Here is a 15,022-nt window from a genome sequence, read left to right on the forward strand (position 1 = left end):
ATGCTGTGCATTTCTGACCCAATGCATTGCATATGCTCATTAGCTTTATTTAAAAATACATTGATCGCCTGAAGACACCTGGGTCCATCCTCAGATTGTGAATAACTGCAAGAATTGAGGGAAATCAAGCTGCCCAGCTCATCAGCAGTGGATTTGTGCACTGATAAGGCACAGCTGGAGCCCTCTTAGAAGGTGAATTGAGACTAATTGGATAATCTAGGAACCAATTAGATGGAGGAAGGCAAAAGACAGTCACTGTTTAGCTAAAAGAGAATATTTTTCAGCTGAAAGAGAAAAGGCTTGTGTGCATGCATAAGACATAAAACAGGATGCTGGAATTCTATTAGATAGAAACTTTAAGCTTTATGTATTCTTTTTGCAATGATATTCAATATTAGAGTAAGGATTCCAAATCTGGAATTCAGTGAAACTGGTCTTTTTCAGGTACCCATACACATAGGTCAGACTGTTTAATACTTCAAAGCTTGGTTGTGAGTTGGAATTAAACATATTTTGTAATAAAAATGGATTGTATACTTAATTCCACTTATGATCTGTGTGCCTCTATGCTCACCTCAAATGAAAGCTATAATCATGTAGCCAGTAAAAGAGTCACGTGCAGAGAGAGGTAAATGCCCTTTGTACAGTTAGCAAATTAGGAAGGCAGAAATTGCAAATAAATCTGCTATGAGTGTCATTGTATTAGCACTCAAGAGTCTGAACTGATAATATAGGAGGTTACACTAGGACACCGGTGGCACCTACAGTAGATGGAATTAACAAGCACTTTGGTGAAAGATGTGAAATCCACACATGCCTCATTTTTAGAGCCCTTTAACCAGCAGGCCTCAAAAGCCCAGGGCCAAAATAAAGTGATGTTTGTTTCTCAGTACAAACTAGCAAAGAGATAGCTACTAATCCAAAAGAGGGTCATGTGATTTGTATTTCCCAGTTCTGTCCCAGGACAAATGAGGCTTAGCAAACACCCAGAAGAAGAGCCTGGAACTGAAAATGGTTAGAATGGCAACACATTTTGAGAGATTTCCAGCCTCTGGAGACATGAGTGAGAGTGTTGGGGTATTTTCTGGGGGGAAGGGAACTGAGCAAATTGAAATGGGGAGAAGCCATGCCTGCTGGCTCCCACAGATCACTGAGCAGGGCTCTGCTACCCACTTCAGGAGACCCAGAACTTAGCACTCTGGGCAAAAGCACACCAATTGCTTCTGGCAGATACAACCAGGGAAGAAGAGGGCTTGGTGAGGCCTTCGAGGCACTGGTCTCCTTTTCCTCTTTCTTCCCTGCAGCTGTCGTTCACCAGACTCCAAGCCAGCAAACTCCAGGCTCTGCTTGAGACCAGCTCCTCAGCCTGCTGTTTACCCACACCCTTGGCCTGCTGTCCTACAGGGAGTCAGGAAAGACTCTCCTGAAGGCCCAGCCAGGGCCTCTGTCAGCTCCCGGTCTCTGAGGGGAGGATGCCAAGTCACTTAATTCCCACCCTATGGCTTGTTTAATGCAGACACACCTGAACACTCAGCTGAGAAGATAAGAAAGGGCAGCAGAGCCCCCATTCCTAGCTATGGGTCACCCCCCACCCCCCCAGCTAGCCTTGACCCTGGAAATTCTCCCAACCTCAGGCCTAGGCTCACCCCCAGCACCACTCCCCAAGCAATAGCCACTGCTACTCTGGGTCGGCTCGGCTCCCATGGCCGGGCAAACCCCTGACAATAGCTTCCTCTCTGTTCTGGATCCTGTGAGCTCTGCTCTGGAACTATCTGCGGAGCCCCAACCATGACAGGGTGCCCCCCCACGAGAGCCTGCCTGGGCCCCAACACATGAACACATGGCTTGCCCCCCCTCTCTCTTTCGTTTTGTGTATTAGGACTTGAACCCTCAAAGCCTCTTGAACCACAGCTCCAGTTCCGGATGTGGGGTGATCAACTGAAGAGTCTCGTGGATTTGGTTGTGCAGGGCTGGTTTCGAACCAACGACCCTCAGCTCTCAGCCTCTTGAGTAGCTGGGATGACCGCGTGCGCCATCAGCGCCGGCTTCTGTCAGTCTTTAGTGCAGGGGTACACTCGACCCCGCGCCCGGGGTGCGGGGTGCAGCCCCGCCCCGCCCCGTGGGCCCCTGCCTCCCCTGCCCGGTCCCGTCCCCGCGCCCGTCCCCGCGCCCTTCCCCGCGCCCGTCCCCGCGCCCGTCCCCGCGCCCTTCCCCGCGCCCCGCGCCCGTCCCCGCGCGCCCACTCCGCGAGTCCCGCTCTAAAGTAAACACGGAGGAGCGGCTGCGGGAGGACGGGTGCGGCCCCGCCCGCTGTCCGCTGCCAGGTGCTGCGGGCCGGGTCCCAGCCATGGCCGAGGAGGGGGTGCCCGCCTCCGCCTCCCTGTTGGGCAGCGGTGACGGCCGGGCTGTGCACAGCGACATCATCCAGTGGTGAGCGTCTGGAGGAGGGGCCCGTGGGGCAGGGGCCAGAGGGGAGGGGGCTCCTGCAGCTGCTGCCCCTGGGGGTCGTCAGGGCTTCCAGCCAAGGGCCAGGGACGGCCAACGGGTCTCCACGGAGACAGGTGGAAAAGGAAACAGCTACCCAAGACCAGGGCCTTTCACTGCTGGCCTGACCCGCTGGGATGGAGACACACACACACACACACACACACACACACACACACACACACACACACACACACACACACACACTGTTGGGGGTCACACTTCCCATCAGGGCTTGGAGAGGTGGCTGTGTCTTTCTCCACATCTGAACTAACTCCCTTGGGCAGCCACCAGGCAAATGTTTTCTTTTACTATGAGATACAGAATGAGATGTTTAACTGAAAGCCAAGTGGTTTTCAGCTTCCACAATGCAGCTCCAAATTGTTTGTGAAATTCACGGCTATTTAGAGAGGGCAGGGGGAAGGGGAGAGGGGAGGGAGGGAGGGAGGGAGGAGGAAGGGAGGGAGGGAGGGAGAGAGAGAGAAAGAGAGAGAGGGGGGGAAGAGAGAGAGAGAGAGAGAGAGAGAGAGAGAGAGAGAGAGAGAGAGAGAGAGAGAGAGAGAGAGAGAGAGAGAGAGAGGAAAAGAAAACTATTCCTAGGAGGTGAGCTAGGGAGCTTATACACTTGTAATTCTTCATAAAGAATATAATCTAATCCAATCCTAGGACCTAGATTTTATAAGGAAAATAAGTATGATATACCACATGATATCTGTCTTTCTTTCTTTCCTTCTTTCTTTCTTTCGCTGTTTCTGTCTTTCTTTCTTTTTGGTTGGTTGTGGGACTTGAACTCTGGGCCTGGGCATTGTCCCTGAGTTCTTCAGCTCAAGGCAACTGTCCTACCCCTTAAGCCACAGTGCCACTTCCAGATTTCTGGTGGTTAATTAGAGGTAAGAGTCTTACGAATTTTAATACCTGGGCTGGCTTTGAACTATAATCCTCAGATCTCAGTCTCCTGAGTGAGTAGCTAGGATTACAGGCAAGTGTCGCTGTGCCGGCTCACATGATGTTTTAATTTGTAAGTTTCCAGGCATATTTCTCAGGGAAGAGTTTCTGAAAAACTCACCCAAGGGAATCAAAAGAAAAAAAAGTGGGGTGTGTTTGTGGGTTGTGATTGTGGTCCAGAAAGACCTAATGGCAACCACTTTCTAAAGGGAAACTTTTGCTGTGTTTAATCTCACACAAAAGAAACACAACGGAAGTGGTATGGAAACTGCAGGGTTTTCAGTGTTAAGCAGCATCCAGGGCTTGTTGCACTCACCAAGCCAGACCTTGCTCATGGTCCTTAGGAGAAAGGACAGGACTATGCATTCATCATCTATTTCAAGTCATTAGTTGGTAAATTCAAATTTCTGAGGTTAGAATTATACTCTAGAGATTGGGAGGGAAGATGAGAGAGAGAGAGAGAGAGAGAGAGAGAGAGAGAGAGAGAGAGAGAGAGAGAGAGAGAGAGAGAGAGAGAGAGAGAGAGAGAGAAAGAGAGAACTCAACCAGCTGGGTACCAGTGGCCCATGTCTGTAATCCTAGCTAGTCAGGAGGCTGAGACCTGAAGGAGGTTCAAAGTCAGCCTGAGCAGAAAAGTCTGAGAGATAACTATTCTAATGTAACCAGTAAGAAGTAAGACTGGTGTCGTGGCTCAAGGGGTAGAGTGCCAGCTGAGCAAGGATTGAGATGAGCAGTTTAAATTTTAGTACCAGTAACAGAAAACACGGCTGGGGGCTAAGGGGGAGAGCTGGGGGGAGAACTATGGAAAGGGGAGAATTGAAACAGGACGGAGAGGGGAAAAATAAAATAAAATTGGCCATCCTCCTTAGGTGGCTTGTGAACTATTAAGACAGTTGCCCTAATTTCCTGGGGGTGAGTTTGAATGTGGGTCGTGTTAGCAATGAGCTAACATGGTTTCATGACATGAATTCCTAACCCAACAGGCCTGTGAGCTGCAGCTTCCTGGAGGCTGGTTAGAGGGTGATGGGACTTCCTTCGTGGAGGCTGCTCTGGGCTCTGGCTGTGAGATAGGTATTTCACAGAACACTAGCACTGGTAGTGTTAACACTGGCATTCCAAATACAGTTTCTTTGCTTCGTAACCCAGAGCACTGGAATCCTGAGGGATATTATAGATAAAGACCCTGAGGGAGGAAGAACAATGGGCCAGGGCTGGCGAGAACTCAGGATCGTGAGAGACAGCTTAGGAGTATATGAGGGCCCTCTTCAGTTGCCATGTAGCTGTGGAAAGAACACCTGTTCATTAGTGTTACTTCATTGTTTTGTCTTGTCAGTCATCTGTTAGGTCCCCACCTGTCTAGACACATCAGTGCCATTGTCGTGCATGCACATGATAGATCCTCCCTGGAGAGGATCCTGGGGAGCTGGCCAGGGTAGGGACGGAATTGATAGAAGGCTCTGTCTCACAGGCCGGAAATTCTGCAGAGCTGGGAGGGAAGTAGCCAGATCTCAGGAAACAGTGGTAGAAAACAATAATCTGAGGGAAGTCTCCTCATTGGGGGAGGCCTGGCTTCTGACCTCGGGTGAAATCCTAATGGTATTTTGGTGGTACGATCTAAAAGCCTTAACCATTATCAAACTGCAGTCACTCTCCCAGCACATCCCCCACTCCACCTTTCTAACCCCAGGAAGGGGAGATCAAATGCAAACTCACCTACAGTGCATGCTCAAAGAGGTCACCCTGCCAACATCTACAACGTTCTGGCTTTGGTCATGCATGTTGATGGGAGACATAAAACCTAGAGTAATAGTAAGAGCTTCAATGTGCCAGCTAGGGGATTAGTTGGGCATGTTCCCTACCTGTGTTCTCAAGGGAATCACGGAGGCAGAGTATCAACCTTTGTCAGGACTTATTTTTCCAGGTTATGGACAGACACTAATGGCAGAAGTACTGTTTGGGCTAAAGTCAAAGCAGGACCCCTAGTGGGACCCTGTTACAGGAAAATCTTGGACTCCTGTTTGTTCAGGTGATATATGTTGGCTGTTGACCACAAGCCAGTCTTTCAGATTTGACTGAGAACTTTAGGGGAATTGGCCCAAAGGGGATAGGAAGAATTAGGGATAACTTAAAACAGCCAGGGTCAAAGCAGCAACATAGGATTTGGGAAAACAACAACAACAACAACAACAACAACAACACACACACACACACACACACACACACACTAAAGTCTGTGATTGTCTTTTCCTATGCACTCACATAAAGAACAGTGACTTTTTTTCTTCTCTCATGTAAGAGAGGATCCATTTTTCTTTCTGTGTGTAGAGGGAGGGTGGGGGTTGCATAGAAAAGACAGTGTCTCATTCCGGTAATCCTAGCTACTCAGAAGACTGAGATGGGAGGCCCATGGTGCAAAGACAGCCTGGGTAGCCAAGCCTGTAAGACTCTTAACTCCAGTTAACCACCAGAAAACTAGAAGTGGAGGTATGGCTCAAAGTGATAGAATGCTAGCACTGAGCACAAAAGCTCAGGCCCTGAGTTCAAGCCCCACAACCAACAACAAAAAAAGAAGAAGAGAGAAAAAGAAAAGGCACTTGGCCACAGACCTTTGTTGTTGTTTTCTTTTGAGGTACTGGAAATGAAAGCCAGGGTAGGCCTGTATTCTACCATATAACCCTGGCCTGTTTTAGGTTCTTATAGGTTCCTATAGCCAGATTTCTGTGAGTCAGAAATCCTTAGGACCTGTGGGAAGTGGGGCATGGCTCAAGGGTAGGGTGGTAACCATGAGCTGAAGAGCTCAGGGACAACCCCCAGGCCCAGGGGTAGGGCAGTTGCCTTGAGCTAAAGAGCTCAGGGACGGCACCCAGGCCCAGAGTCCAAGCCCCATGACCGAAAAAACAAAAACAAACAAAACAGAGAAATCCTTAGGATCAGGAATGCTTTACAATTTGGATTATTAAAAAGGTTGTATCAAAAGGCTGAGTATGACAAACCTACAGCCTTAATGGTGAAAATTTAATGGTGAAAAGTTAAAACTACTTCCTCTAAAATCAAGAATAAGACAAGAATGTCCAACCTGTCTACTGCCTTTCAGTATAGTATTGGAATTCCTAGCCAAAACAATAAGGGAAGAGACAAGCATAAAGGGGATTCAAATAGGGAAAGATGAAGTAAAACTCTTCCTCTTTGCAGATGACGTGATCGTGTATTTAAAGAACCCTACAGACTCTCCTCCAAGTTACTTGACCTTGGCAAAATAGCAAGGTATAAAATTAAGCCACAAAAATCAATGGCTTTTCTGTATGCCAACAATGAGAAGAGTGAAACTCAAATTAGGAAAGCAACTTCTTTTCTAATGGGCCCATAAAAAGACAAAATACCTAGGAATTAACCAGCAAAGTGAAGGACCTCTGTGATGAAACTTTGGTTTTGTTGTTGCTAGTCCTGGGGCTTGAACTCAGAGCCTGGGCACTGTCCTTGGGCTTTCTCAAGGCTAGAGCTCTACCACTTGAGCCAAAGCACCATTTCTTTCTGGCTTTATGTATGTGATACTAAGAAATAGAATTCGGGTCTTTGTGCATGCTAGGCAAGCACTCTACCACTAAGCCAAACTCATGACCAAAATTTGGAAAAGGGGAATTAAAGCAGACTAAAGGAAGTAGAAAAACCTCCTATATGGAATGGGAGAATTGACATCATGAAAATAGCAATACCCATCAAAATCTCAACATTCTTTAATGAAATAGAAGAAGCAATCCAAAATTCATATGGAATAATAGAAGACCCCAAATAGTAAAAGCAGTCCTTAGCAGGAAGAACAGTGTTGAAGGAATATCAATACCAAATGTCAAACTCTATTATAAAGCTGTAGCTATAAAAATAGCTTGGGACTGGCACATGAACAGGCCTGACGACCAGTGGAACAGAACTGAGGAACCAGAAATGAACTCACAGACCTATGGCCACCCAGCCTTTGGTAACAGAGCTAAAAGCCCAGGATGGAAGAAAGACAGCCTTTTAAATGGTGCTGGCAGAACTGGCTATACACATGTAGAAAACTGAGGTTAGATCCTTGTATATCATTCCATAACTGAATCAATTCCAAATGGATCGGAGACCTCAGTGTAAGATGAGATACCCTGAAAATGTTACGGGAAGGGATAGGGGAATCACAAGGGCTGCTTGGCACGGGTCGAAAGTTCCCAAAGGTCTAGAAACACAACAAGTCAAAGAAAGGCCGGACAAATGGGATTGTGTTAGGCTGCAGAGTTTCTGCATGGCAAAGAACATACCTAGACCTTATATCTAAAATATACCAAAAATCCTCCCAAATCATCAAAGAAACAGCAACCCCATTAATAAGTGGGCTAATGACTTAGAGACTTCTCTGAAGAAACCACATTGAGATTCCACCTCATCTCAGTTAGAAAGGCCATTATCAAGAAATCTAATAACAGGTGCTGGCAGGGATGTGGTATACTGTTGGTGAGGGTGTGTACTTCTTTAACCCCTTTGGAAAGCAGTATGGAGGTTGCTCAAAAGACTAAACATGGAGCTCCACTATGCCCCAGCAGTCCTTTTCCTGAGCATTTACCCAAATGACCACAAGCAAGGCCATGCTAAAGCTGCCAGCATAACTATGCTCATTGCAACATTATTTACCATAGCTAAGATATGGAATCAAATTCAGACGCCCTTAGTAGATGAATGAATCAAGAAAGTGTGGCATAATGGAATTCTATGTTTCCATTAGAATGAATGCTATTGCCCCATTCATAAGGAAATGGAAAGACTTGGGAAAAAATATATTTAGCAAAGCAGGGTAGACCCAAAGAAACATAGGCTTCATATTTCACTCATTTGTAATAACTAGAATTTGTCTAGGATATTCTTAGCAAAGTATCATAATAGCTCAACAGCTATGTGCATATGACCATATAAAAGGATGCTAATCAAAATGAACTCTTTTTTTTTAAATTTTTTTATTGTAATTAGTAAAAGGGTTACATGATATTTGCCAGATAGAAGGTGCATTAATTCACATACATTGATACCCTTTCACATGTCTTGGTACCCATTTCCCTCCCCCCCCACCCCCCCCCACCCGTCTTGGTTTCCCCCCTTCCCTATCAAATTTCAAATATCCAAATACAAATCAATTCAATATATCAGATAACAAAGTGAGATACTATACCAATATGAGATAAGAACTCTTAAGAAATGGAACTGAGTTTTTTTAGTGTGCTGTTTTCAGTTATTTTTTTTCTTTTTATTTCCCTTTGGTTTGTCCCTGCTGTCACTGTTTTACTTATTTTTGTACCCTTGGTCATGTATAAATTTATCTGATTTGAGGAAGGGAAGGGGAATCACAGAAGTGATGAGACAAAGTATGAACCAACATAACAGGGATAATCACTAGACACTATGTTGCAAATGAACTTCACAACTTGGGGGGAAGGGGAGTCAAGGAGAGGGAAAGTGGGAGAAAATGAGGGAGGAGGTAACACTGTTAAAAAAGAAATGTACTCATTACCTCTTGTAACTGTAACCCCTCTATACATCACCTTTATAATAATTTTTTTAAGAAAATATTAAGCACATAGTAGTCTCTTAGTAAATACCTGTGATCCCTTTGTGCATATGTACTTTTAAATCAGATAAATAAAAGTCCTATACATAAAGTTTTCGTAACCCAGGAGCTGCTGGCGCATGCCTATAATCCTAACTACTGAGAGATCTGAGGATTATGGTTGGAAGCCAGCCCAGGCAACAAAGTCTGTGAGACTCTTATCGCTAATTAACCACCAGGAAAGAAGAAGTGGCATTGTGTGTGGCTCAACATGGTAGAGTGCTGGCCTCAACCAAAAGTGCTCAGGAATAGCACCTAGGCCCTGAGTCCAAGCCCTATGACCAACAACAAAAAACAAGTTTGTATATGTAATGAGATGTCTTGGGGATGAGACCCAAGTCTAAAGCAAAGTTCATGTATGTTAAACTGTGGTTCATGCCTGTAATTCTAGAGGAAGCGGAGATCTTTGGATTGAGGCTTAAAGCCAGTATAAGCAGAAAGGTCTGTGAGACTCTTTTTTCCAATTCAAGATCCAGAAATGGAGCTGTGGCTCAAATGGTAGAACACCAGCCATGAGCTAAAAATTGAAGGGATAAAACCCAGGCCCTGAGTTCCCCAAGCCCCAGTGCTGGCACAAAAAGAAACAAAAAGAAAAATAACAAAACAGAAAAGACGCAAAGACACAGACATACAAGATCAGGGAACATATGGAGAGGGAATGGTGTACCTTCAAACCAGGGAACGTGGTGAAGCCACGCTCTCTCAGAGCCTGAGTAGATGGAAGGAGCCATCTACTGACAGATTTCAGACATCTAGTGTCCAGACTACTGGAGAGGATAAACTGCTCTTGTAAGCCACCCAGCCTGTGGCAATTTGTTACCCTGGGCCAGAGATCCTTCATGTTTTTATGTTTATTTTTCTTGGAAGCCAGTGAGGTGACAAGTGGGACTGTGCCTTTTAGTTCTTTAGGAAAGTAAATGTGCCTTGTCCCAGAAACTAAGCTGTATATCATTAAAGAGAATGCAGATGATGTATTGTCCCTAAGTTCCTTGCTTAGATATTCCTCTTGGCTTAAAGAAGAGAAATACACTGGACTATTTTGTTTAGTGGGATCCCTGAGTGTCCTCGGAGGATTGATTTTCTTCTTTTATCTAATGCTACAAAAATCCACAGTGTCCAAGTCTCTGCTATAAAAGGATATTGCGTTTGCAGATCACTTACACACATCCTGCTGAGGACTTTACGATATCCCCAGATGATTTATACCCACCCACTGAGTGTAGTGTGGGATCAGTTCACTTGGTAATGCGCTTGTCCAATATGTGCAAGGCCTTGGGGTAGATCTCTAATATACAAACACAAATAATTCTCTAAAGTTATATAGATCTTCACTATGCTAGAGTTTACTGAATCCAGTCACTTCCATTTCTATTATATACCCCAACCCCAAATAAGCAAAACCCAAATCCTACCAAACGGATAACTAAAAGCCAAGAATAAATATTCTTAGGAGTAAGAATCATTTTTTGCTCAAAGCTAGCACTACTACTTAAGCCATACTCCACGTCTGTAGTGTGTGTGTGTGTGTGTGTGTGTGTGTGTACACATGTATGTGCCAGTCCTGGGCCTTGAACTCAGGGCCTGGGTAACGTCCCTGAACTTTTTTGCTCCAGGCTACTGCTCTACTGCTAGAATCACAGCTCTACTTCTGTTTTTGTTTGTTTGTAATGTATAGAGGGGTTACAGTTACATTCATCAGGTAGTAGGTGCATTACTTCTCATACATTGATACCCCTTCTCATGTTTTTGTCCCCATTTCCCTCCCCCCACACCTCCCAATCATCTTGTTTTCCCCTTCCCTTTCCTATTGTTTTTTTTTAAATAATTGATTGGAGATAAACGTTTTATGGATTTTCCTGCTTGGTTGGCTTTGACACATGATCCTCAGCTCTCAGCCTCCTGACTTACTAGAATTACAGTCATGAGCCTTCATGACTGGCTACTTCCAGGTTTTTTTTTCCAGTCCTGGGCTTGAGCTCAGGGCCTGAACACTGTCTTTGGGATTTCTCAAGGCTAGAGCTCTACCACTTGAGCCTCAGCACCACTTCTGGCTTTTTTTCTATGTATGTGGTCCCGAGGTACAGAACCCAGGTCTTTGTGCATGCTAGGCAAGCACTCTACCACTAGGCCAACTCCCGGCCCCCAGATGTCCTACTTTAGGAAAATGTATGCCAACTGCCTCTTCTGGTCCTCTCTCTCTCTGAAGGTTGATGGACAATTTCTGTACTTGTGAAGGGTCCAGTGTGCCTCGCTGTCTCATGTATGAGATTTACATGGAGACCTGTGGGCAGAAGGCGCAGGACCAGGTGAATCCAGCAACCTTTGGGAAGGTACGTTAACACTTTTAGCACTATTAAAACTCTTCCATGCATTGAGCAAGGAAAGCTAGTTGCTCTGCTGTGCCAAGTAGTGATGGAGATACAATCTTGTTAGGCAATTTCGTTATCTTTGAACATCTTACAGTACACATACACAGACTAAGGATCTAGTCTTCTAGGACTGAATGTGCAATCCATTGTTGACTGACAGAAGCATTATCACGTGGTGCCTGACTGATCGGGAATTGTTCGAAATGTCCTTGAGTCTAGTGGGATATCAGTGAGTACAGTAACTTCACTATGGGAAGCCAACTGGCTGGTCCGCAGCCTTCATCTCCACTGAAAAGCCACTTTTCCTTTAGCCCTACTTCATGGCAGGGGCCAGGAAGCATGAAGAACTATACCGGAGGAACTGTTTTCATGGCAACAAAAAACAGTCCCTAAAGAGCCAGGTCGGCTGGGCCGCCACCCCTGCATTGAAGCTCCAAACTCAGTGTCAAGCTCTGAGCCACTCTAGTGTACCCAAGAACAGATGCTTCCCATAATTCCACTGAATTTAAAGAATTCACTGGCTCTTAAAGATTTCTTTTGGAGGGAAATCATTGAGATTACCCAAAGAAATTATATGTTTTGGGAGCTAGTTGTGGGACCTACATTGTAGAATTTCACTTAAGACCACAGCAAGCATTAGCACAGGGATAACAAGACACTCTGCATTCAACAGGTGCATCTCAGTGGCAGGCATGGCTTTAGATGCTGAAAAAATGATCAAGAGAGATCCGAATTCCAGGCCTTATTGAACTTACAGTCTAGCTGTTCCCCAGACACAGGGTTCAGACACAGGTTGCTGTTTCCTGGTCAGCAAAACCAACCTAGGCCTTCCCAGCTAGTCATAGCACAGGGATGGCTCATCTGCCACTAGAATCAAGGTCCCAGCCCCACACCAGTAAGTGTTCAATGCATGAAGACAGTGCCGCTCACCAGGTCCCAGAGCATGCCTAACAGAAGGTGCTGCCAACATACATACTGCAAACTTGTTATGAAAATTAGATCCCTGCCTCTCCAGGCTGCAAAGGCCCAAAGTCGAGTGAAGAGCAGCATGTTTATAGAAAGGGGAGGGTGGTTTGTCCTCCTGGCAAATAGTACTTATCAGAATTCCTAGCTTGTCAGGAAGGGCATAGGCTTATGAAATTCTGTTCATCTGTCAGAGGCCTTGGTTACATTTACAACCTGCACATCTGTACCACTTTGGTGGCCATCCAGCACGGGCTAAAATCATTTGGGTTGTAAAGAATTTGTTCACAGGGTCACAAAGCTGCCTATTTGATTTCCTCCCTTCTTCCCTCCCTTTCTTCCTGCATCTTTTATTTTCTCCTTTCTTCCTTCTCTCATTTTTAGGCATCTTCAATGGACAAAGTTGAGTTGGTTCACAGCACATATACTTTAATCAAAGATGCATAGGCTCACAACTATAATACTAGCTACTGGAGAAGCCAAGGTCTGGAGGATTCAGGTTCAAGACAGTTCAATAGACTCTATCTTTCATTACCACAGGGAGCCCCCATGTATACCTGGATTCAGGTATGCATGTGGTGTCTTTCTCTTGGGTGGCTACATCAGTCAGTTAACAGAATCAGAGGGTATGTGGCTGGCTATGCCAAGATCAAACCCTTCCCAAGATGGTTGCTTCAAGTTACCTCCCACCAGCAATCGTGTGGGCTCCAAATTTAATTTCAAAACACTGAAAGTGTAGAGGCATTCTTCCAATCTATATTCTCATTCCACAAATTTCAAATCATGCACAGAAGCTCTGTGCTTGCGATCAACTCACGTCTCCCTGCCTTCCCCATGAGCACTCTTGGCTCTGGAACTTCATCTGCCTGCTGGTCTACTTCCTTAACACTTCAGTTTTCCCCTTGAACTTCAAGGAGCAGCCCAAATGCTTCAGGTATGCTCGGAAGATAGGGGTTACTTTTTTCTTTTCCTTCCTTCCTTCCTTCCTTCCTTCCTTCCTTCCTTCCTTCCTTTCTTCCTTCCTTCCTCCCTTTCTTTCTCCCTCCCTTTCTTTCTCCCTCCCTCCCTCCCTCCTTCTCTCCCTACATCCCTTCCCCCTCTCATCTGCCCTTTGTGTTTCCTTTGTGTTCACCTCTTTGGATCTGACCTGTAGCTGTACTTGGCAGCATCTTTTGAAATCCCAGGTAGGTCACCTGGTCTTGGCCTGATGATCTCACAGCTGTATAAACAGATGTCGTTATCTCTTCATCTTGCAATGTGACTCCCAGTAAGGTTTTCCAGCCAGCAGGTAATTCCCCAGCCTCACTCTTCACTATGCCATCTTGCCCACATGTGGCTATTTCATCATTCTGGAATCTTAGGAAACTTCATCAAAGGTTTCTCTGAGCTCTGAGTAGCAGAGACAACAGTCTGTTCTTATCCACCCACCTGCCAGCCTTATGGGGGAAGTGGATGATTTCAGTGGGACTTGTTTGGACTCCAAGATGATCTTTAACTTCCTTTTCTAAACCTGCAAAAGGATTTCCTTCCATATCTTTTCAAGATCTTATTATAAAGTGATTTAGTTCCTGGAGCCCATATCTGAGGGCTGGGGGATCCAGTTCAATGATAGAATATGTACGAAAGCACATGGAATCCATGTGTTTAATACCTGCACTAAAAGAAAATCCTGTCGTGAAGTTGTTTCAAGCTGTAGAGTATTCCAAAGGGGGGAAAAATCAGGGAGATACTCTGGTGTGAAACACCAACACTTATTTCATAGTTCATCTAAATTCTTCCCTTGGAATGCACTCCCTAAATGTAGAGGTCCTAACTCTAAGCTGTGGCTGGAAGTCTGCCTAGAGAATGGGCCAGTTGGTGGAACTGATCCTGGGAAGGTGTCCTGGGATGCTAGATTTGTGACTGGAGTGGAGAAGGGAAGGGGAAACAGACAGGATCCCAAAGCATGTTTACAAGAGAAACAACAAAATACCCAATTCACACTTCCTCCCTCCTCCCCTGGGAATGGCACTGACTGGCTGGGAATTCCTGTGCAGATGTGGTTGTGCAACCAGAGGAGCTCTTTGTGACAGCACTGGGCATGTGGGAGTGACCCTCAGCCCTTACCACAGATGATAAACTGCAGGGATAGGGAGTTTCCCAAAGAGGATTTCCTCTATTAAAATGACATTTACTAATGTTTTTCCCACTAGAAAAAAGAGTACAACCTTGTGCTGGGAAGAGGAATGTTAAGGAGAGAATAAATACTGGTGACAGCCTCCCTGTAGAAGATAGAGCTGTATGGTTCATTTACACGCACATGTGCACACTCAAACATGCACATGAGCCGGGCACATGCCTGTGATCATGCCTGTGATCCTAGCTACTCGGGAGGCTGAGATCTGAGGATCTAGCCAGCTTGGGCACAAAAGTCCATGAGACTCTTATCTTCAATTAAGCACCAGAAAACAGGAAGTGGCACTGTGGCTCAATAAGTAGGGAAGTAGCCTTGAGCTGAAGAGCTCAGGGAGAGTGTCCAGACCCAGAGTTCAAATCTCGTGATGGACAAAATAATAAAAACAAACAAATAAAAAAATACATACACGTGGGAGCTCGGGGAGCCAAAGAGGAAGCAGAGATTTCACCTTCATTT

General features: G+C 45.5%; 1 protein-coding gene across 1 annotated transcript in view; it reads left to right on the forward strand.

Moving 5' to 3' along the window:
* The first annotated feature begins 2,269 nt into the window (after window positions 1–2,269).
* The window catches only part of Rfx8 (regulatory factor X8), an 82,839-nt gene continuing 70,086 nt past the window's right edge, over window positions 2,270–15,022 (forward strand). Inside the window, exons 1-2 of the mRNA XM_090336087.1 lie at window positions 2,270–2,430; window positions 11,265–11,388. Coding sequence (XP_090192213.1) covers window positions 2,348–2,430; window positions 11,265–11,388 — 207 coding nt within the window. The 5' untranslated portion in view covers window positions 2,270–2,347. The remainder of the gene's footprint in view (window positions 2,431–11,264; window positions 11,389–15,022) is intronic.

Source organism: Megascapheus bottae, chromosome 7 (genome assembly GCF_031878675.1).
Source record: "Megascapheus bottae isolate mThoBot1 chromosome 7, mThoBot2.hap1, whole genome shotgun sequence".
Classification (NCBI taxonomy): domain Eukaryota; kingdom Metazoa; phylum Chordata; class Mammalia; order Rodentia; family Geomyidae; genus Megascapheus; species Megascapheus bottae.